Genomic DNA, 22,562 nt, shown 5'->3' with positions numbered 1-22,562 from the left:
GTCTACAAGTTGAAATCCTTTGAAGGAGTGCAAGTATTGTTTGCAATGGGTGTAGAACAGCAGGCTGTTTGGCATCTCTGCATTGGTGAAGTACAGGCTTGCTTTGTTCCCCAAAACCCATTTAGAAATGACTGTGCAGTAGAAACAAAGCTGGAATTTAAATATGCTGCTAATAATTGAAGACCACAAGTAAAGGATGAGAGAATAATCACAGTGGTCCCATCCTGGAAAGAACTTAAAATACCATCAGCCTTATTTTTAAGTGATATCTACTCATTATCAAATCAAGAGAAGGAATGCTGAGTGTTAGTGAGTCATGAGCACAAAAAGGAACCATGTCTGCAGGGCTTGTGTTTGTGCATTTAACTTAGATAATTGAGGGGAAAAAATAAATCCTGTCTTTAATTCTAGGTGCTAACGGTACTTAAAATAAACAGCCTGAATATCCCAGCTGGTTTGCTGAAGATATCTGTGATTCCTGGAGCTGCTGTTGTCTAAATAAGAACCTGTCCTGTTAGTGCCTGGCCTTCAACCCAGAAACATTCTCTTGGGTCCTGTATGCAAGTCCATGACATACTGGAAACAATGGGGATTGGTAAGAATACCACTTCGAAATCAGTGGAGGCAGGAGGCTCCACAGAAGGCAAATATGAGGATGAATCCAAACATCCCACCTTTTTCACTCTGCCTGTAAGTAACACGTTCAGAACTCCATTCTCGAGCTCTGTGTGACTCAGTCAGTTGTGCTTTGTTCTAACTGTGTCGCATGAAACCTGACCATCCGTAAGTAGTTAGTAAAAACTCTTTTCCTACTTGTTTCTGTTTATATGTAAACATAGCCAATTATGTTGTCCATAGTTATTTCCTGTGTGTGCTCCAAAGCAAGACATGCAATTCCCCAGGCAGTTTGTGATTAGAACAATTGATGGTAATACTGCAGAACACACCAGCCCCCATGAGGAGTGTACCCTATGTTCCTTGCCCAAGAGTAGCAGGCAGCAGTAAAGAAACAGCTGCTGATCACCTTTTACTTAATTAGATTTTCATTACGTCCTTCATGTCTAGGCTTCAAAGTGCTCTGCGTGATGCCTTTCAAATTTGTGTGTTCCTAGACATGCTGTTAGAGAAATAACTGCTTCTCATGTGTCTTACCTTTTCCGACAAAATGTCAAAGCCACTTGTTAAGTGCAAGCCAGGGGGGAGATGGCTGGTGTGAGCTGTTGTTGCAGAGAAAATGTTTATTTTAGCACTTCTTTGTTTTGCTCTGTTTTATTTTTAAGGTTGTGATTAATGGTGGAGCAACATCGAGTGGTGATCAGGATACAGAAGACACAGAGTTGATGGCCATCTATACTACAGAAAATGGCATAGCAGAAAAGGTATTTGGTTGTTTCCTTTTATACAAGAACTCATTCTTGCTTGTTTAGTGCTGTTATTTGCTCACAGTAGTTTTCCTTGGCTGTGAGATTTTCTTTCTCTAATAGAATTTGCTGATTTGCAGATCCAGATGGGGTCTGGGGGAGTTTTGACCTCATGATTCTTCTGGTCACACGTTTCAGTTGCAGAAGTTGGAGAATGACTCAGCATGTGTTAGAGCAGTTAATGTGCTATGACCTGCCACCTAATTTCATCATAGGCGGCTTTTGCATCTCTTCATTTCCATTGGCCTTTTTATGTGATTTCCTTGCTAAGATTCTTTTCTTTTGTTCTTCAGTTCTTAATTTTTCCAGTGTTTCGTCAAACTAGTGGTGTTGAGCACCTTTGAAAGTGGGATCTTTTCCAGTTTCTTCCAAGCTCTAACCTAATGGATTTAATTTTCTAATTAAGTTGGAAGCTTCTTACTATTTCGTGACAGCTTTTATCAGTGAAGATTGTGTCATTCATAAAGACCCTTGAAGATTTTTACCCTAGAGCAGCTGTGTTTGTCTCTTTCCTATTTGGAGACCAGTTCGGTTGTGACTTTTCAGCTTTCTTCTTCCATTCTATCGCTTTTCAATCCTGTTTAATAATAATTGTGCAAGCAGAGACAGTATGAATCATAGGAACTTTAGAGGAAGAAGATTACAGGAAATAAGAAAAGCACTTTTTTCTCAAGTGTTTATTATCTAATTGGCTCTGTGGTTAAGCATTATTTCAGAGAAGCCTCAATTTGGCAGTTTTTTTTTTTTAATATCTAAATTGAAACAAGAGGAAAAACTCCTTTGGGTCCTTGTAAGTGCATCTTGACATTTGTTTATCTTAACCTTAGCTTCTTCTAGGACAAGGATGATCTTAAATAGTATAGTTAGTTTTCGAACTCAGACATCAAAAATTCACTTTAAAACAGCCTGGGCAGGTAATTATGGTGCAAATCTTGTGGTGTTACATCTTGAAAGAATGTATGAATGCTGCAGCGTGCATTGTGCGTAGTATGTCTTACACTTGTTTTGTATGCAGACATCTGTCTCATACACATTTCTGTTACCATCTCGATCATGCTGATATTATAATGGTCACATCTTGACAGCTCTTCCCTTCTTCCTTGCAGTTCCTCAGCTTTCTCTTGGTCCTTCCCAGTTATACTTCATAACAGAGTCTTCATGTCTTCATCTTGCATGATTATTTTTTCCTTGATTTTTTTTTTTTGTTTGTTTGTTTCTATGTTATTTCCCAACATTTTTGCTCTGCCTTTCTGTCTCATTGTTTTTCCTGTACATAACTATTCTGTGTTTGGTTTTTTTCCAATTTGTGTTGTCCCACTTATGGGCAGTTAAAAATTTAAAAAATGAATTCATCTCTGATTAATATCTCATTCAAAAAGGTTCAGCTTATTCCTGGCACTTCCCTAAAGCATAATATTATGGCACATTTGGCAAGCACCAGCATGTAGTCAGTACCTGAAACCAGCAGGCACATGCTTGAGATATGAAATGGCCAGTGACTACCCAGTGACTTATCATCTGGGTAGCCACACCTTGTCCTAATTGTTTGGTCTTGATGTCTCTTATGTCCAGTCCCTTTAACTATTACCACTGAAGTTCTGATCAAGTTGAAAGCTTTCTTGTTCAAAGCAGAGTAAATCTGGATTTTGGAAGAGTGGAGAAGTATCCTAAATGGCTTTCTGTGCCATCACTATGCTGTTTGGGAAGGACATTGCTATGAGATTTCTTCTTCAAAGTGAGAAAAGTTCAGGTGTAGGGGACCTATGAAGTCATCAGTGATTGCCTGAGTGTTTCAGGGCCAAGCAAAAGTTAAAGCATATTATTGAGGCATTGACCAAATGCTTCTTGTACACAAGTATGGGGCATCTTTTCTTTATCTGTATTTTGAACATCCCCTGATGCAGACTTGTGCTGTTCCCATATGCTTTACTGATTACCAAGGAGAAGAGGCTGGCACCTCCTCATTTCCCTTCCTTGGGATGTTGTAGAGAACAATGAGATCACCTCTGAGAATTTTCTAAACTAGGCAACCACTCATCACAGAACATGCCCTCTGGTCCTTTTATCGGTTTATTGCTCGCCTCTGGACATGTTCAGGTACTTAACATCCTTTCTATGTTGTGGAGTGCAGAACTGACACAACACTTAAGGTGAGACTGCACCAATGTGAAATACAGCAGGAGAATCATCTCCTTGGACCAGTTGGCCATGCTGTGTTTAATTCTCTGTTTGTAGATGACTGTAAAATTGGCTAACCCTAATCAGCAGGAATCTTCCCAGGCTCCCAGCACCTTTGGTAAATTGTTCAGAGTGATCATTAGGTGTAACGTCTGCTAATTCCTTCAGCACTCTGGAGTGGGTCCTGTCAAACCCCATGCACTTCAGACCATGGAGCTGATTAAAATGATTTCCTTACAGTTTTGGTGACCACAAATAGAAAGTTGCTGAGAGTCCCAGTAATGATCCTCCAGTTTGGAGCCCGAGCTCTGTCATTAATATTAAAAAACTGAGACTTTACATTCTTCTGCCTTTTCCTCATCTTCACTCGTTGGGTGAATGGCTTCACCAGGCATAAGTCCAGTGTTTTTCCATAGACCTTCCCTTGAAGCCTTTTTTGTTGTCTGACAGCACAGTGACCACTGTCAGCTTAAGTTGAACTTCAGCTTTTCTTATTTTCTTCCTGCAGGTGCAAACTGCAGCTCTGTAATCACTCCTTTGAAACCTGACCTTGTTTCCAGGGATCACGTATCTTTTTGCCTTTTTCCAGGAGGAGTTCCCTTTTCAGCCAGGCTGGTTTTCTACCCTGCTTGCATAACTTGGAGCGCAGTGGGATTACCTGCTCCTGGGCTTTTAAAGATGGTTATTGAAAATCAGCCAGCTCTCATGGATTCTCAGGATACTCTGCTAAAATGCTTTTGTTACAAGAGCTAGAAAGTTTGCTCTCAAAACCTTAAAGTTGTTGCCAATTGTCAGTATGTCTGGAGAGCTTTATGCAAACCAGTTGGCTTGTTTCTAAGCCAAGTGCCCACTGAACCTTTTCTTTGCAGACAAATGTAGGCATAAACGTAAACAAAAATGAAAAGCTCTAAAAAGACTTAGTAAGCTTGAAGGATGTGTCATGGTCTCACAGGTAGAAACAGGTCATTGTTTCTGATTTCAGTTGCCCTAAGAAGAAGGGAAATATTCTGTGGATTGGATGGGCAGTTGACAAAGTAAAGGGTTGTACTAGATAGAACCTCATCAGTCATTTGAGGAAAAATGTGATTGCCTCTTTTGGTGGCTTCAGCAAGTTAATGCCAATGTGTTTTGTGAAACAAAGAGTTTTCTGCTGGTTCTTCTGTATTCTGACCTCATGGGTAGATTTTATAACAGTTCTTGCTCTTCTTTCATGGCCTGTGCCTCTTTGAAAGTGTGTGACCGTCTTTTTGTAGAATAAATTACAGTTCCTCTGGTTAGCAGAGTTCTCAGGTTGTGCATATGTTACAGTGAAGCAGAGGGGAGGGGAGGCAATTATACTCACATAAAAATATGTTTGTGCACATGTACATGTATTTATTAGGGAATGCTTCACCATGCTGCTTTATAATGACAGAAGTGTATCACAGGATCTTCTCCAGGTGAATCTGACATTTCTCAGTGACTTTTATCAGCTTCCAAATCTTTCTGCGTATCTTTGTGGCTCAGCCTCTTTGTACTGTACCTTGGATTTATGCATACTTAAGTTGACATGGGATATACAAGTTTTTCTGAAGTTCCTGTAAGAGAAGAGACATGCACAGGTTTACAGCCGCTCCCTTCAGTATGAGATGAAGCTCTAAAACTTAACTTCATAACTTTTTTTTATTATAGTTTTTTAGAGAACTCAGTCAAGGGAGAAGTCTTTCACTTTTTGGTCAATGAAAAATGACATTGATGCTGCAAGCTGGTAAATTAACAGTTGTACTTACTGATCTGTTCAAGAGCTACACTTTTAATGCTGGTGAGCAGAATGCCTGGTGCTTAAGACTGTTTAAGTCTTTTGAAATCATTGTTTTCCTATTTCATATTCTACTGTAATAACCTTAGTCTTTCCTTAGGAATATGATGGTTTATACTCTCTGAATTTGAATTGATGTAATTACCCAGTGCTAGATAAAAGGGAAACGCCATAGGTCCATTTGGCTTCCCTCACCTTGTAGGTGATAAGCAAAGTGGAGATTATCTAAGAGTGGTCTGTATATGTGTTGTGATTTTGAAGAAGTAAAGGCCATACGAAGTGAAGTCACAAGTCTGGCAAAAGTGCTGCCTGTTCTGTAAGGCTGCTTCACGTGAGATCAAGTTCAAGTGTGGATTAGGTCAGAAGAGTAGTTACATAATGTAGGTTTTGGATAGCTGAGCTGAAATAATGAAATCTGATATTTCCTTCTACTTTTGTTGTTGGTTCTTAATGCTCTGAAGCATTTGTATTTTGTTTCTCAGGAATTGGAAAGCTGAGAGTTGTAAACAAGAAGTGGTTGTGCTGAATCTTGTTTTAATGGAATATATGTGGGGATTTTAGAGCCTGGGTAGGTTTGATCAATGTTCTGTTAACTGTGTATTAGGGCCCATGGAAGGACCCAGTGTGGTCTCACTTAAATTCCTGTAGGTTTGCATACAAAGTGACCATATATGTATTCAGTTTCAACAATTAGGATTTTTTCATGTATTCTTGAATGTGGGATGGGGGAAAGAAAGCTATCTTATGGCTAAAAAATGGTTAACCAAGATTCAAACTGGGTAAGAGTTAAGCTGGGAAGCAGCTTCCATGCTACCCTAATGAGGAAACTTCCTTGCCTGTGATTTAGGCCTCTTATGCAAAGGGGCTGTTTGACTTTGCAGATTGCCATTGTTGATTCTTTTTCTTAGTTCCAATTCTTCATTTTTCTTCTTCTTCTTTTTTTTTTTTTTTTAATAACATAGTATTTTGGGACACTGTGTGGCTGCCAGATTGGTTGTACCATAAATGAACTGTTGTTGTAGTATAAATAAACAGGAAATGGTTTATACACGTGATTTGTTCAGTGCAATTTGTGTAGCCGGAGTTGAAGATGAGCCCATCAACAAAGGTAGAAGGTTTCTGTAAATGCAACATACAGATGTTGCTTGGGATTATTACACCAGACTTGCAGCATTTGGGAATTGCCTGATAGTTCAAATTCAGATCATTCCTATGTAATATTAACCTTTGTTGTGTTTTGTGTCCTCCTCCACCTTTCTACCCTCTCCCATTTGATAGAGTTCTTTGGCAGAGACACTGGACAGCACTGGCAGTTTAGATGCTCAGAGAACTGATATGATTTACACTATTGAGGATGTTCCTCCGTGGTATCTCTGCATATTTTTGGGGTTACAGGTATGTTTCAAAGCAGCTATTCTTTTTTCCTCTGGGATTTTTTTTAGCACTTTGTGTATGTGATAATTTGATTCTTCCCACACTCTCACACATTTGAAAAGCTGTTAAGATAGTTTCTTCTGAAGTTGATCACACAGTAAGTTTACTATGTTAATAATGACCTATATTATTGCTGGCTTAGTTATTAGTGAGATTCACTTAAATATTTATTATTCTAAGCTGTTGTTAGGTAGGAAGTAAGTTAGCAAATAAAGTTCAGAAACTGACACTTCATACCTCTAGAATTAATGATGATGGCAGATAATTGTTTACTGCTAAAACCTTGAATATTAACCTGATACTGTAGTGGTTTCTATTCTGCAAACTTGATAGCACCATCCTGCAGTAATTACCTGCAGACTTAGTAATAAGCAGGGTGGGCAAATTCTGTCACTGCTCTTGGATAGAATGTGTGTGCATCTTGCAGCTGTGATTGTAGTGGTGAGCTGGACTGTACTTCTAGCCAGCCACTCACTTACGTGAAGCACAGCTCTTTTCATCTCGCTTCCTTCTTGAATGGTAATAAAATCTATCCCACAGGAATGCTGAGAATTTGTTAATATCTGTAAAGTATGTTGAGATCTCCAAACAAATACATTCCAAAGCATCTTTTTTACTTCTGCCTTTTCTTCAAGGGCAAGCAGTTCTGTAAGGATTATTGTTGAATATGGTGACACCTATTTATTTGTTTGCTTAACATATTTAGATTGGGAAGGAATTAATGAGAACCTATTTTCTGATACTTGGAAGCTTATTTGCATCCTACTTTATATGTGCTTTAAATTCATTTGTAAGCTATTGGTTTTTCACATGGTTGAAAATGAATGAAGTTGTTCATCTGCTTTTCTGAGTTGAAAGTTGTTTTCAGCAGTTATCTAAATACTTCCTCAACAAGAACAGTAGCAGTGCAGCTATGTAAATAAATTAGCGATCATTAGCAGTGGGCTAGTGGTAGCTTCACATGGAAGCAAATACTTGAAGAAATGCTTTGGAACCAAAAAATGAGTCATTTGATAGATAATGCAAAAGCAAAAATATCCAGTGGAAAAGAAAAAAATGGTCATAAACTTAAAAAAAAAAAAAAAAAGTCTGATGTATTAACATATATTTTGTTGTTGTTCACAGCACTATTTAACATGTTTCAGTGGAACTATAGCAGTTCCCTTTTTGCTAGCTGATGCCATGTGTGTTGGATTTGACCAGTGGGCCACCAGCCAGTTGATTGGGACCATTTTCTTCTGTGTGGGCATCACTACATTGTTACAAACAACTTTTGGATGCAGGTGAGGTTTGAGACTTGTTTCCAGTTGGTGGAGATGGTGATTATAAGATTTTCCAGGATGTAGGTAGAGATCCAAGAAGCAGTCTTTTTTCCAAAGGAAAAACACTAAATACAAGATAACTGTCCCCTATTCATGAACTACTTATTAAAATCTTTGGAAAACTTATCCTAATTAAAGGTGGATCTGAAATCAGAAAATATATTTCACGGGTGAGAAAGTCCAGCATGTGGAAAAGGAATAGAAAAGAGAAATCTTTGAGAACAGAAGGTAAAGGTGTTTTGGAAGAGAAGGAAAAATTCACACATCTTTGTAAAGAAGAATTAATTCTGATGTTTTCCTTGGGTTTTTTAACGTTTTCCTCACATTTAGAAAGATTTATCTTAGAAACAGAATCTTTGGGTGGAAAAGTTATCTCAGTGGGGTGCAGAAATAAAAGTCTGTTGTATATTGAGATCAGCTCTTATCCAACACTTTTTCAAGTATTTCAGCTTTTCTAATGTAATCTTCAGTGATGTTTTAGTTTGAGAAGATACATTGCTTACATACTTTCTCGTCTTTTGACTTTGAAAAGGAATCTTTGCTTTGTTTTTATTACATTTTGTTAAATGTAGAAAATCTGTATTTTTTTAATGAAGTGCTCGTTCCGATGACAGAACGGTATAATTGAAACTGTTGAAAGAGAACAGTTTCTTTCCCCAGTGTATTTTCTTTATGTCAAGACTAATCATTTTTCTGCCTGATTGGCTCTTTGTGCTTCTAAGTTAGCTCGCTTTAGCTGTAATCATAAATTCTCAAGTACCACATCTGAAAGGAAGCAGAGGAGCAGTGTTCAGTGCCTTTTGGTATTCTGAACCTGATCGACCTCACTTATATTAGGGATGTTTTTTCCCACTCCAGTTTGTGCTTTATGTAAGAAATGAAGAGATCATTGACCTCATTAGGAGATAAGGTCTTCTGTTTTTCATCTTTGAGTGTCTGCTTCCTGGGCTTATTGAAGTTGAAAGTCTCCATATTTTCTGGACAAATACAGAGTTGTGAATGGATATTAATGCAGAAGAGAGCTTGGTTCTCCTCTGTACCTAATGGGTTTCTTCTTCTGCCTTGAATTTATCAGAAGAACCTTACTTTCTATATTTCCAGAGACTGGTATGTCTTCACAGATCTCAAGCTTGTCGTCTTTCTTTTTTTCTCTAACTAATCTTGGGCTTCATGTCTTTATTACTTGCTATAGAAAGGTTTGTGGCTCTTTCAAAAATAGGTATGGTCCCATCAGTTCGAAATGTTCTGTTTCTCCCATATAATCCAGTGTTTGCCCTCTGTGGTTTTCCTTTTCAGTGCACTTTTCACTTGCCCTGTGAAAGATGTATGTATAAACTGAAGAGGTAATTGTGTTGGGTCTTCTATTTGAGAAGAAAATTCCAGTGGCTAAATGTTTTGTAATGATTTAACATGTGATTCTGGTTTTATATAAGGGTGGGGCTGAGATAAAGCAGCAATATTCACTAAATGAGATTTTCAAGTATTTATTGGCAAGCATGTCAGTTGTAAAGTATTTCAGCAAATAAAGCCAGCATGGTTTCAGAAGGACAAATTCTGTGGTTTGAAGGTTCATTTGGCTCCATTATGAGGGAGAGTTGTGGGCAGTCTGGTACCCATAATAGTTTTTAGGAATTCAAGCTATTTATTGGATTTCCTAATAAGCCGAAAGATTTTGCAAGGATTCAGAGCAGTCAATATGACTGAAATAATCACATACAGCTTTAATATCTAAACAGTTTAGGCTTATTGCAGTGCCCATCACTATGTTGTCTAAGCGTTCCTGCACCTGTGTGAAATGTTGATATGATGAAGAAGCTTCCAAATGACTTCAGCTTCATAAATAGCTCCATCTTCACAAGTTGCTGCTGCCAAAATTGAGCAACTCAACAGTATAACCATGATATTCCAATAGCAGGCTGGTGGTACTTAGCTAGTAATGAATGCCTGAATTAGCAATGGTAAGGCTATTTCATAAAACACGTTCCAAACTACAACTGTCTCTTCAGAAAGATACTAGTTGTGCCTGGCTGATTTTGGGTAATGTTTTAAAAAAATGATAGAGATAGAAATGATGTTATTTTCTGCTTAGACAAAAGCACAGCATTTTGAGCTCACTGACCCTTCTGGTAAATGTTTTTGGATTAACCATCTTTCATGATGATTGAGCAGATAGCTTAGCAGGACTTGCTAAGACCATATAATGCAATATGTAATTTTATCCAGGTGAATAGTCTAGGTCTACAAAGAGGATTTGGGTAGAGTAAAAATACCAGCGTGTTTTTTAAAAGCACCAGATGGTCCCAGTTTTGACAAAACAGCTGAAGTTAAGAATAGACTGGCTAAAGATGATGGAAGAATCTGTGCAATGTGAATATCTGGGTGAAGAATGGGCTTGCTGGCCAGGCTCAGAGTCATGATGATGAATGGAGTTAATGCAGTTGGTGGTTGGTCACCAGTGTGTTCCCCATGATTTGTTTCTGGTGCTCAGTTTAATTAATATTTTTATCAGTAATCTGATGAAGGGATCATCAGGTGTACCCACTAAGTTTGTGGACCATACCAAGTTGGGTGGGACTGTTGATCTGCTGAGAGGATGGGAAGGTTCTGCAGGAGGTTCCCAATTGCCAGATCAGTGGGCTGTGTCCATTTGTACGGCATTCAGCAAAGCCCGGTTCTGGGCTCCTGTGTTTGAGAAAGACAAGGAACTACTGGAAAGAATCCAGCAGAGGGCTCCAAAGGTGATTAAGGGCCTGAAGCACCTCTGTTATGAGGAAAGATTGAGAGACCTGGGACTTTTTAGCTTGGAGGAGACTGAGAGGGAATCTTATCAACGTTCACAAATATCTAAAGGGCGTGAATATCAAGAGGATGGGAGCAGGCTCTCTACAGCTATCTGGAAAAGGACGTGTAGAGGGATGGATGTTGTCACTTGAGAAATTAGACAAGTGGTAGCACGCAAGGAAGTGGTCTCAGCTTGTGCCAGAGGAGGGCTACACTGGATATCAGGAAGAATTTCTTCAATGCCTAACCACTCTTTGTGGAGCAGGCTGCCTGGGGAAGTGGTGGGGTTGCCATTCCTGCGGGTATTTGAGACGTGGCATTAAGAAATGTGGTTTGGTGGTGGGACTCATTAGGTAGAATTGACGATTGGACGTGATGATCTTGAAGGTATGTTGCAACCTTAATTATTTTATTATTGTGTGGTTTTATTATCTTTGAAAGGATAATTCTCAGTCTGAATGCCCATAGCAATTTGTGTCCTGTAAGTGTGCCACCAGTGAAGGTTGTGCAAGGCTTCCAGAGGGTGTTTTATGTCATAGAAAACTCACAACCCAGACTTGTCTCAGTGTGACTGACTTCATCACTGGAGAATGTTCTTGCAAAGTGCGTTTACAAAATCATTATGCAGGGACAGAGTACTGTGTAGGTGGGACAGAGGAGTAACAGCTTGTTAAGAGGTATTACATGTTATGCCATGGGCACCAGCTTGCTCAGTTTGCCCAATGAACCTTGAAAAATGAGGTGAATCATTCACTCATAGCTGCTTCTGCTTCTTCCCCAAAGCTTTTATTTTTGCCAGAGAAAGGTAAAAGGGAATTGTGTGCAGGTCAGTTGTCCTCAAGTGGCTCATGTATTTCATAATGAGTGACTTTCAGACTTGACTCTCGAAGTTTTCAGCAGATGGGTCGACTTGTTAGATTGCTCATGGCTCAAACTCCTTTCTATAATAAATAGGTCATATGTTCTGACTTCCTGCTTGTGAACTTCTACAGCTGCTGTTAGTAATATGTTTCAGTTTTGAACTTTCCTCTCTTAAGCAAATTTCTTTTTTTTCTTCTCCTTGTACTTTTTTGATCATAATCTGAATCTGCTACAGTCAGTTCTCTTTCCTTTACTAATACTTGTACTGACATCAAGGCACTTGACTGTGGCTGTAAAACAGCCATAAATGCAGTTCAGTTCCTAGTGCTGCATGTGCAACTGTTTCACGTGGTATGTTTGAGATCTGCTATTGAAGAGTTACAATCCATTGGTATTTATAGAATAGGTCAAAGTGCATCTTCTTTGTAGTTAAGTAACATCTGAATATTTGTAATGCTATGCATGCTACCGTACATTCAATAAATACGTAGTTGGTGCTGGTAGATGCTCTTCAGATATTAAACCTTTTGGGAAGTGTAAACACCACTGCTAAGAATGTCATCTTGAAATTCTTGCAACATTTGTATTTATTGTTATAGCCACCTGGTACATCTAATCAGCACTTAGCAGCCTAATTGTTGTTTACACATATACTTAAAGATGAATCTGTAAATGACTCCATTTCAAGTCATGCAGTGGGAAGGTACTGAGTACGCAGACTGCTTACCTCTATCAGAAGGCTCTTTAATGTGGTGAGACTGTGAAAGCTGAGTGTGCAGCACCCTGACTGGTGCTTACATCACAGCATGCATCCTCATCCTTGTTGTGATACTGAGTCAAAAACTTAAAGCAACGTCTGGTACCTGCAGTCAGCATCCAGTAATTATCTGTTACAGGCATCTTGTTAACTTCACATACGTAGCATCTTTTGTTAGGACTTTCTTTTGGTGGTGTCTTAGCATTTCTATGTTCTTTTTAATAAGAAATTCTCATATTTCACATTTGTGGCAGCCATCTGATACAGGATGGTTTTGAGGATGAATAAGCACCTAACTGCAATTGATACCTTGACACAATACCATGACATGGAGTAGCATTAGCATCTCTTCTTTCACTTTCCACCAGGTTACCCTTGTTCCAGGCGAGTGCTTTTGCATTCTTAGCACCTGCTAGAGCAATACTCTCCCTGGAGAAGTGGAAATGTAATAATACAGGTAATTGTCATTTATGCTTGTTCTCATTTAAGTGGCAAATGACCCAGATGTCATATAGAGCAACTGCTGAATCTTTTGATATGGAAACTGCAAGTAATGAGCAGGGGATATAGAAAATGAACTCCTTTTACAAGGTTAAAACCTTGCTTTAGAAGATTTCTAAAAGTGCCCCTGTAGATTTCTGGCTTTCATTCCTTTATGTCCATGTCTAATCTACTTGTTTTATATGTGAATTAAATGGAAGATGCAAAATTTAAGAGAGCCATTAAGGCCTTGTTAGAAGAAAACTTCTGTTTGCTAGGGTTAACATCCAGTTATAATTTCTGCTTTGGTCACACATATAAATCCTTTGATATTGAGAAGATTAAGCTACTGGGAAAGAGCACATGGGCTTCAGTGCTTAAAATGTAAAGGCATACTGTGGTGTATTTCATACCGGTTCTCATACCTGTGTCAGATACTTCTAGATGACAAAATGTGCCACAGTGCCACAATCCTGATACATACCTGGTTGAGAGAAAATACTGTCCAGTAGATAACATTTGATTGCCAAAGCAATTTTTCCACTACTTGAGCTTTTCAGAAAGAACCTTTGCTGCATCTTACTCTTAAACCCTTTAACCTTCAGATATTGTCAGATAGGGCTGTTACCATGGGGTCAGTTCACTGTTCAGTGAGTGACCTAAATTGGCTAACAGCAAACATTGGGGTGCTTCCTTGATTCCCAGCAATTGAGTAATTCTCCATTCATTTGCTTATTTGAGTGGGAAGAGTCTTTAAAAAACCTTCATTTCTGAAAATGGTAATTTTTTTTTCTGCTTCAGTACACTGGGTAAAATTAGTGGGTTAGCTCTTGGGAAATGTTTACACGTTATTACAAGATTTATAGCTTTGCAGAATTTTTTTTAATGTAAATCAAAGATCTTTTGTTAAGCTGTGTCTAAGGGAAATTTTTTTATTAAATGATGGCAAACAAACTGAGGAATAAATATGTGTTTTGTCTTTTCTTCTTTTGGTAAGATATAACAGTTACAAATGGAACAACAGAACTGCTTCACACTGAGCACATCTGGTATCCCAGAATAAGAGAGGTAATGTAGGAGTAGCCTTTTGCAGTTAATCTGTCCGATTTCAGTTAAGTTTCTCATTTAACCATCTGTGTATTTTCATTGTTATGTTGCTGATTTCTTCTTTCACTACAATTTCATTTGAATATATCCCTATACTCATTCTATGGAAGTCTTAATTTTTTTTCAACTTGTTCATCGCTGAACAGCAAATATGATGAGTTAGTTGTCACATTCCAAAAGATATGCAGTAAAATGCACAAGTGAGATGAATACTGTTCTTGTAACACTTGCAGTTTGCACTCACCAGTAGCAGCTCAGCAAACCATCAGCTGCTCGCAGACCACTTGCCTGCTCACTCTGGTCAGTAGGCTGTCCTGTGGAAGGTAAAATACAGTTAGCAAATGTGTTCATCCCCAGGTGTTTGAAGTTGGAGACTTCTGATAAGACCTGGATTCTCCCAAAAGATTTGCTGAAGTATATCAAACTCCTTCTCCACTTGCAGCATTGCAGTCTGAACCTCATCATTTACTGGGCTCCACAGTGAGGGTTGTGCCCAGGCATCCCACTACAGTGGTAGATAGCGTAGTCCAAATCAAGGCGTGTGTCATGGAATTTATCTCCCATCCCGTTGCTTTGGGCTGCACACTTTTTCTTAATTAAAAACAACCCCTCTCTCTTCCCCATGTTCAAACCATAGCTACATCCTGCCAAGAGCCCTGCAGCCAAGAGGGCTGACAGTCTCCTGAGACCACAACGCTGCTCTATACCAGCTTCTAAGGAGCACTTGTGAACAATGCAGCATACACTGCCCCTAGGAGCTAGGAGCATCACCTCCGTGGCGCCACCAACCCTTGCCGGCTCGATCTGAGAGCTTAAAGGTTAGCCTGGAACCCAGGTCTCCTGTCTGACAGTGTGATGTGCTATCCACACAACTACCAGACTGGCCCACTGGTCTGTTGTGTAATAGTTTTGTGGAGAAAAACCATAAGTGTTATGCTTAAGCAATAAGTCACTTAAACCTAATGAGCTGTTTTATGACAAAAAAAAAATAATGCTGAGTTCTTCTTTGTCACTGAATTCTTTGAACTGCAGTTTGTAATCCAGAGCAGAAAAAGAAATGTTTTGGCTTTGCTTTTAAGATGCGACTAAACTGTCTCCTTCCCATTCTTGTGTGTTCAGATCCAAGGTGCTATTATCATGTCCTCACTGATAGAAGTGGTGATTGGTTTGCTTGGCCTTCCTGGTGCCCTGCTGCGATACATTGGACCTCTGACCATCACACCAACTGTTGCTCTCATCGGCCTCTCTGGTTTCCAAGCAGCTGGAGAAAGAGCAGGCAAACACTGGGGCATTGCTATGTTGTAAGTACTCAGGGTGTTCCTGATGTAGACCAGTGAGTCCCAGCTGGTAAGTCATCACAGGTGTTTTGGAGTGCCAGTGAGAAACCTGAGCTGCTTGGCTGCCAGAAGTAGCATGGCAGTGCTCCCAGCTTGGAGAAGCAGAACATGCAGGAGTCTGGGTGGGATCAGCAAGCAATTAGGGAGCAAAAACCACAGCAACTCAGGGAGATGAGGAAGGAGAAGAGGCTGACGGTGAGGTGTAGAAAACAGAATGTTATGAAACGATAGTTTGTCTGGGAGTCACAGGTCCATTAATTCAGTGCAAACTTAAAAGCAATTCTGCAGAACATCAGTGGGAACTAGTGGGCAACTTGTATTTCTTTTTTACTGATGCTTTTGCACATTTCTTATTTGGCAAAAGCAAGCAAATGGCTTTGATAGTAGTTGTCTATTTCTGATTTTTGCTATTTTATTTCTGCGTACCCCCAGAAAATTTATATGATGCCGGAATACGTATTTCCATGAATGCCAGTTGCTGAGGAAACAGATTGGACTTTTGGGATGAATATGATTTCTTTTTCTACACAGCTGCTTTTTTTTTTCTTCTTCTTCTTCTTGCTATTACATCCTACCTCTACTTTTCTATCTTAATTTTCATTCTGTGGAAACTCTGAAGTTGCTTCAGTGAGTGCTATTTCAATCTCACAGTGAATTTGAAACTTACCTATTTCAGAGATAAAATTAAACAAGAATGTGACAGTATTGGAGGACAGCTGAGGTAGCTTCAGTGTGTCTTGTATTATTCTTTTCTAAATTATAAGAATTCTTTCAGTTACTGAAGTGTAAGTAGGCTGACTGCTGTTTAGCAGGCAGAAATACTTGGAGAGCAACTTTCAGGCCATGCTGTGCATATTTCTAGAGGTATAGATGCCAGGTAAACAAACAAAATGTGATTAGAAGTACAAAAGGGAATAGCTGGGAAAAATGAGATGAAGCGAAGACAAAAGTTTCCTGTGAGATGCTGTTGATAAGCAGCCAAATTGGGATGGAAACCACACTCTAAGGAGCATGAAATTGGCTGAAGCAGTTGAAATATCCAATCTATAGTGACCAGCTTTGAACCTGGCTCTGGAAGTGGAAGGAATGACTTGATGTGATCAGACTGTGATCCGACACAACTGTTAGCACAGTACTTTGACCAAGTAAAGTATTCTGTACGTGCAGGTTATGATTAAAAGGGCTGTTTAATTCATTATCTCCAATGTTAGCATTATGGATATTTTTGTAATTCTCTTATGCTAAGCAGCTGACCCAAAGGAGCATTTATTTTCCTGCAAAACAAATTCTGTGCTAGTTGGGACTGATGTTGTATCAATCACATAGACCTTTGAGTTGGACATGGGAACCTATAACGACAGTTGACATTTTGCAGATGGAAAAAATAGATCCATTTAGGAAAGGTTTAAATACTGCACAGTCAATAAGTATTTCTGGCTTCAGTCATTCAAAATGTGTGCTAGAGAGCTGGAAATAACTCCATGCCACTCAAAAGTAACTTGATTTCTACAAGATATGGCACTGAAAATGGTCTTGCCTGTTCTGATGGAATAAAATGACTGCATTACTATCTAGCACAAAGGAATAATATTTGTGTAAGAGCTGTTTGCCTTCATTAGCTGCAGATGTGATGTGACAGGATTTTCAGTCTCCAGAATGATTTTGTTCCCCTTGTTCTGTAGGTTACAGTCTGAAATAATTTTGTGATAAAATACAGCCCATCTCTAAAAGGGGAAAGTATTCCTCAATTTGTCTCTGCTTGTGAAGAAAAGTTCAGTTTTCAAGTCTTGTCTCTGTGTCCTGCTTAGCCTCATGCCATGCAGTGCATGTATCCTCACTGTCTTAAATAATGCAGCCTTTTTTAAAAAAAAAACAAAAACAAAAGAAATCCTGGTAACTGTCTATCCTCAGGGCTGACATACTGTTAGGGAGTGGGGTCCATCATCTTTCTGTAATGGACTTCTGGAGGAATGCCAAAGCATTTCCTGAACGCAAGGGAAAAGGTGTCTTTATCATTTGACTTCAGTCATGGAGAAAGGCTGTAAATGATGCCCTTGTGGTGCAGAGCTCTTTGTTCCTGGAGATTTAGGGAGAAAATGAAGCTCTGTTCTGTTTCATGCAAGCTGAAACTGATCCTGGATAGGAAAGGGAGGGATGCTTAAATTCCGTCTTCTTTTTTTCCCCTTAATAAATCTGATGAAAACATAAGCTCAAATTGCAGGAAAGCTTTGCTTCTTCAGACAGCTTGACTCTTTCTGTAGCCTTTTTACAGCAGAGTGCTTTTTGGTTATTTCGGAATCAACTCCTCCTTCCTTTTTATTTTACATTGCAGTGGGTACTTATTTTAGCTGTAGACTTAAATTATTTTTAACATACGGAGGAGCTTAGCAATTTTGACAACAGGGAAATGTATAACACTTGAGGCATCTAAAAACTTTAATGAACTAGGATACTGCTGACCTGCAGTTGACTGGAATCTTGGTTTTTGGGCTCTATTCTGTTGGTGCTACAGCTAGAATCACATCGTAGAATCATACTCTAGTAACATATGCAGCAAACATTGGGGTTCTTAAGAATTGAATGCAAATGATGTCATATGGGATTATGCCAAATAATTGTTTATTTAAAACAAATTCTCTCATTGTGTTTTGTCTCGCTCTAATTTAAAATGTACACTTCAAATAGAAGTCTGAGCAGCCTGAAAGACTATCAGGAGAAGGATTTTTAAAAGACCGGTGCTAATGACATATCTCTCTTGTCCCATCCTTCTCCTTTTCTTGTTGTTCCTTCTCAGGACTATTTTCCTCGTATTGCTGTTTTCTCAGTATGCCAGAAACGTCAAATTTCCCTTACCTATTTACAAATCAAAAAAAGGATGGACAGCATATAGACTGCAGCTTTTTAAGATGTTCCCTGTAAGTAGCTGAATTTATTCTTTTGCAGGCAGAAGTGGCCCTAATGTAATGTTTGGGGGCTTTTTTGCTTGATTTTGATTTTTCTTAGTGGTAGATGGCAAAGGTGAGATAAAAGCTTGAAGGTGGTTATGGGAAACTTAACTCAACGGCTGATTTGCCATAGGAGATGGTCTCACTGTAGTCTTGCCAGATCCCGTTCTGGCATCCATCTCTGATGGAGCAGTGAAGGTGATGGAGGGAAGAGGTAGAGAAGGACATATGTTTATGCATGTAGTGAAAGCATAAACGGAGCCCTGAAAAAAGGGATGACAAGATCATTATCTTCTAGCTTTATGAAAGCAACACTGTTTCCCCATGTGAAAGGCTTCCTTTATTTCTCTTAACATTGAGACTAATTCATGAGACTAATTCACTAGCTCATATAAGTGCCCATTTGGAGACTTTTCCATATGTTAGCAAGATAGTAGACGTAATCTAAAGCTTCTGTAACAGCACCTTCACTAGAGGTAAAAGATACTCAGCAGATCTATTGCAGGATTTACTGCTTCTTCAGATGTGAAATGTCACTTAAGATCGCACTCAGATGCATGTGCAGTAGATACTCTGTGCAGAAACTGTTTGCTGTTGATGTATATTGATGATGATAGGTGATTTTTAAACAGCTTTTTTATCTTCTTTTGCAGATAATTTTAGCTATTTTGGTGTCGTGGTTGCTTTGCTTCATCTTTACTGTGACAGATGTGTTCCCCCCCGACAGTTCCAAGTATGGCTTCTATGCTCGCACAGATGCCCGACGAGGAGTGCTCTTAGTAGCTCCATGGTTCAAGGTTCCTTATCCTTGTAAGTATGTTTGGTTGTAAGGGTCGTTTTCTTTTGATAGCCTGCCATTATCAGTTTTGCTAGATTTTATCTGAGTAACTCTTGACTCCTAATAACATGGATGTGACTGTATATTTAACATAGGGCTTTAGGTGAATGGTTGATTTATCTGTACTTGTCAGTACTGTGGCCAGCTGCAGTTGATGTTACAATAGTAAGGATGGGTTATTGTGACTTCAGTAGCTCTCTACAGGAGTTACTCGTTCTCATTGTTAACGGAATCACTAGTGCCTGGAGTTTTTCCAACTTAATACACTTCCCTGCCCCTCAAGGCAACTGTTTTTGAATAAGCTATTAGACAGCTGTGCAAATAATCTGACTTCCAGAATTGGGCTGGATGATGCCATTCAATGCTTATGAAAGTGCAGAAGAGTGCGTAAAAGACAGTGCAAAATGCTTTATGTGGTGTCGTGGTTGATTTTATTCTTTTGCCAGCTACCTTTAAGTCTGAAGCTGTTATAGGCTTTTTCTTAGGACTTGAGATATAGCTGCACACTGCTTTGTGCTTGTGCTGCTCAGAAATTAACATAATCATAACAGAATAATACTCTTCCAGAATAGAGTAATATAAATTGTTATGAATGCCCGTACATCATAATGAAGTGTCTTTACTGTGGTTTTTCATATGCTTTGTTTCTGGTTAGTTCTTAGGAAAAAACTCATCTAAAGCATTACTTGCAAGATGTATGACAGAAGGTTTTGGAGAAAGAAGAGGCAGAAAATTTTTCCACCCTCATTAGACCTTACTTATTTGTGAAACTGCCTTCTTTCATGTTTGTGTAACTTAAAAGTTCCTTTTGTTGTGAGAGACTCTTTATTTCAATGAGATAAAAGCATCAAGGCAGTGGCTGTGGAAAACCTGCCAAGCTTTTCTGCAGGCTTAAATTAATCTTACTTTCCCTCGTACAAAAATTTAGAATTGGAAGTTGTTTGTGCAGTGATCATAGCTGGCTGTTGGACATTGTCTTTGTTTGATAGACTAAACTTATAACCAAAGACTTAGTTTTCAGAGGAACGATAATAAAGAGGCGTTTGCCTCACTGATCTGAATTGTTTTTTTTTCCCCTATAAGTAATTCAGATTCCTTCCGAGCAGGAGGAAAGCCCCCAGATATGATCAAAGCAGTTGGTTAGATGATTATTCCTTTGCTCCTTTAATCTAATTGAACTTGCCAGGCTGTGTGACTGTGAAGGGAAGTTCATTGATTCCATTAGAGAATAATAAGTTGCTGTAAGTTTTGATATCTAAATTGTTTTATGTGGCATGAGAGATTTCAGTTTTGTTTTCTTCACAGTTCAGTGGGGACTGCCAACAATTTCAGCTGCTGGAGTTATAGGAATGCTTAGTGCAGTTGTCGCTAGCATTATTGAATCAATAGGAGATTACTATGCCTGTGCCAGGTTGTCTTGTGCTCCTCCTCCTCCTATTCATGCGATAAACAGGTATGTCAAAAAAAGAAAAAGGGAAAAATGAGTATCAATTCTATTTTCTTATGTCATGTTTTTTTTCCCTGGGGCAAGACAGGATTGTGCTCTGCTGTTGTGTGTTAGACGCAAGGGCCAAGGATGTGAAATGAAAGATGGAAGAGCTAAGTCCAACTCTGATTCAAATGTACCATTGGAAACTTAGTCCCGTTCCTACTGGGATGTATAGAAATTAAGAAATAATGCAGTTTCACTGGAGAGGGAACTCTTGATCACCTCTCCTAGGAGGACAGGTTGAGAGAGTTGGAACTGCTCAGCCCAGAGCAGAGGAGGCTCTGGGGAGACCTGAGAGCGAGCAGCATTGCAGTATTTAAAGGGGGCCTATAGGAAAGGAGACTCTTTAGCAGAGTCTGTTGTGATAGGAAAAGGGGAAATGGCTTCAAACTAAAAGAGGTGAGATTTAGATTGGATATAAGGAAATAGTTTTTTACTATAATATGATAGTGAGACACTGGCATGGGTTGCCCAGAGAGGCGATGGATGTCCCATCCTTGGAGACATTCGGGGTCAGGCTGGACAGAGCTCTGAGCTGTAATCAGCTGTGGATGTCCCCTTTCAATGCTGGGAAGTTGGACTAAATGACCTTTGAAGGTCCCTTCCAACCAAAACAATTCTATGATTCTATAAGTTTAATTTCCTCGTTTTAGGAACGTGATTATCTTAGGCACAGAAAGTCAGAACAGAAGTTGATTTTCCAGCTGTATTGGAAGTTGAAATGTCAATTACAGTAATTCATGTGGGACAGATGCCTTAAACAGGACTGCAGTCGACAAGTACCATCTGAATGAGTCTGTACTAATACAGGTTTGACAATTTACTGTTTTTGAATTACAGAGGAATTTTTATTGAGGGTCTCTCCTGTGTTTTGGATGGAGTATTTGGGACAGGGAATGGATCCACTTCTTCCAGCCCTAACATTGGTGTCCTGGGCATCACAAAGGTATGTTCTTTACCTTAATCAGCCTGTGACTTGAGTATTATTTTGTCTTCTTGTGGTTGGCTTATGCTATTTTCATATTTTGTAGCTACACTTTGTGCAGACTAAACTTTATACAGTATTCTAAACTTAAGCGTCAGACATTGTCTAATAGAAATCCATTCTAGAAAAGGATGCCAAAAATCTTATTTTCATTCTAAGTAAAGAGGAGTTTAAAAACGTTCATAATGCAAATGATGCTAAATAAACTAGCCTTTAGTAAACCAGCAAAGTATTCCAGGATTGTAGTGTTCTTGAGTTGAGGCATAGACACTGTAAACTGCATAGAAATTGATATTCCTTTGGATCTCTTAGCTGTGAAAACATTGCTACAGAACTGTTCTCAGTGTCTCATTTTGACACAATGAAATATAAGTTGCAATCCTTGGGTCTTGTCTATATCTGTACTAGGATGTTACATTGACAGAGCTAGAGCAGGAACTGCAGTCAAGGTAACTTCAAAGTTAAAATGTCTTTATTGTGATATGTTTATAAATTACTGAGCATGATTAAGGGATTACATTTTGGGGGGAGTGTCACTCAGCAAAATATGTAAGCAGTTGAGGAATTCCTTTTTTTACGTACTGAACTGGATGGGTGGTTGAGTGCTTTGCTGAACTGGGGGACCTTGGGCTGCAGATGGATTTGCTTGACACTGTTAATTTAACCTTGTTAAGAAATATCAGCAAAATCAGTAAGAGCAGTTTACGTTGTAACTACGTACATCCTGTTGTGTGTTTGGCTTGGGACCTATAAATCTACTTCATGCAAGCAAGGTACGGAATGTATGTGCTCCTCTTGAAATAACTCTTCCCCAACTTAATCCAATATA

At 39.0% G+C, this 22,562-nt stretch overlaps 1 protein-coding gene across 6 annotated transcripts in view; it reads left to right on the top strand.

The window, feature by feature from the left end:
• SLC23A2 (solute carrier family 23 member 2) overlaps positions 1-22,562 on the top strand; it is a 52,709-nt gene that overhangs the window by 21,342 nt on the left and 8,805 nt on the right. For all 6 annotated transcript variants that reach the window (XM_031608056.2, XM_031608058.2, XM_031608057.2 and 3 more), the window contains 11 exons: positions 412-690; positions 1,281-1,379; positions 6,676-6,792; positions 7,957-8,114; positions 12,921-13,009; positions 14,030-14,100; positions 15,259-15,440; positions 18,271-18,391; positions 19,075-19,231; positions 20,565-20,712; positions 21,589-21,694. In XM_031608056.2, the coding sequence (XP_031463916.1) occupies positions 559-690; positions 1,281-1,379; positions 6,676-6,792; positions 7,957-8,114; positions 12,921-13,009; positions 14,030-14,100; positions 15,259-15,440; positions 18,271-18,391; positions 19,075-19,231; positions 20,565-20,712; positions 21,589-21,694 (1,380 nt within the window). In that variant the 5' untranslated portion in view covers positions 412-558. The remainder of the gene's footprint in view (positions 1-411; positions 691-1,280; positions 1,380-6,675; positions 6,793-7,956; positions 8,115-12,920; positions 13,010-14,029; positions 14,101-15,258; positions 15,441-18,270; positions 18,392-19,074; positions 19,232-20,564; positions 20,713-21,588; positions 21,695-22,562) is intronic.

This window comes from Phasianus colchicus, chromosome 27 (genome assembly GCF_987193195.1).
Source record: "Phasianus colchicus chromosome 27, bPhaCol1.hap1.1, whole genome shotgun sequence".
NCBI classification, from domain to species: Eukaryota; Metazoa; Chordata; class Aves; order Galliformes; family Phasianidae; genus Phasianus; species Phasianus colchicus.
The sequence above is the reverse complement of the archived record's forward strand: the minus strand, read 5'-3'. Positions and strand labels throughout refer to the sequence as shown.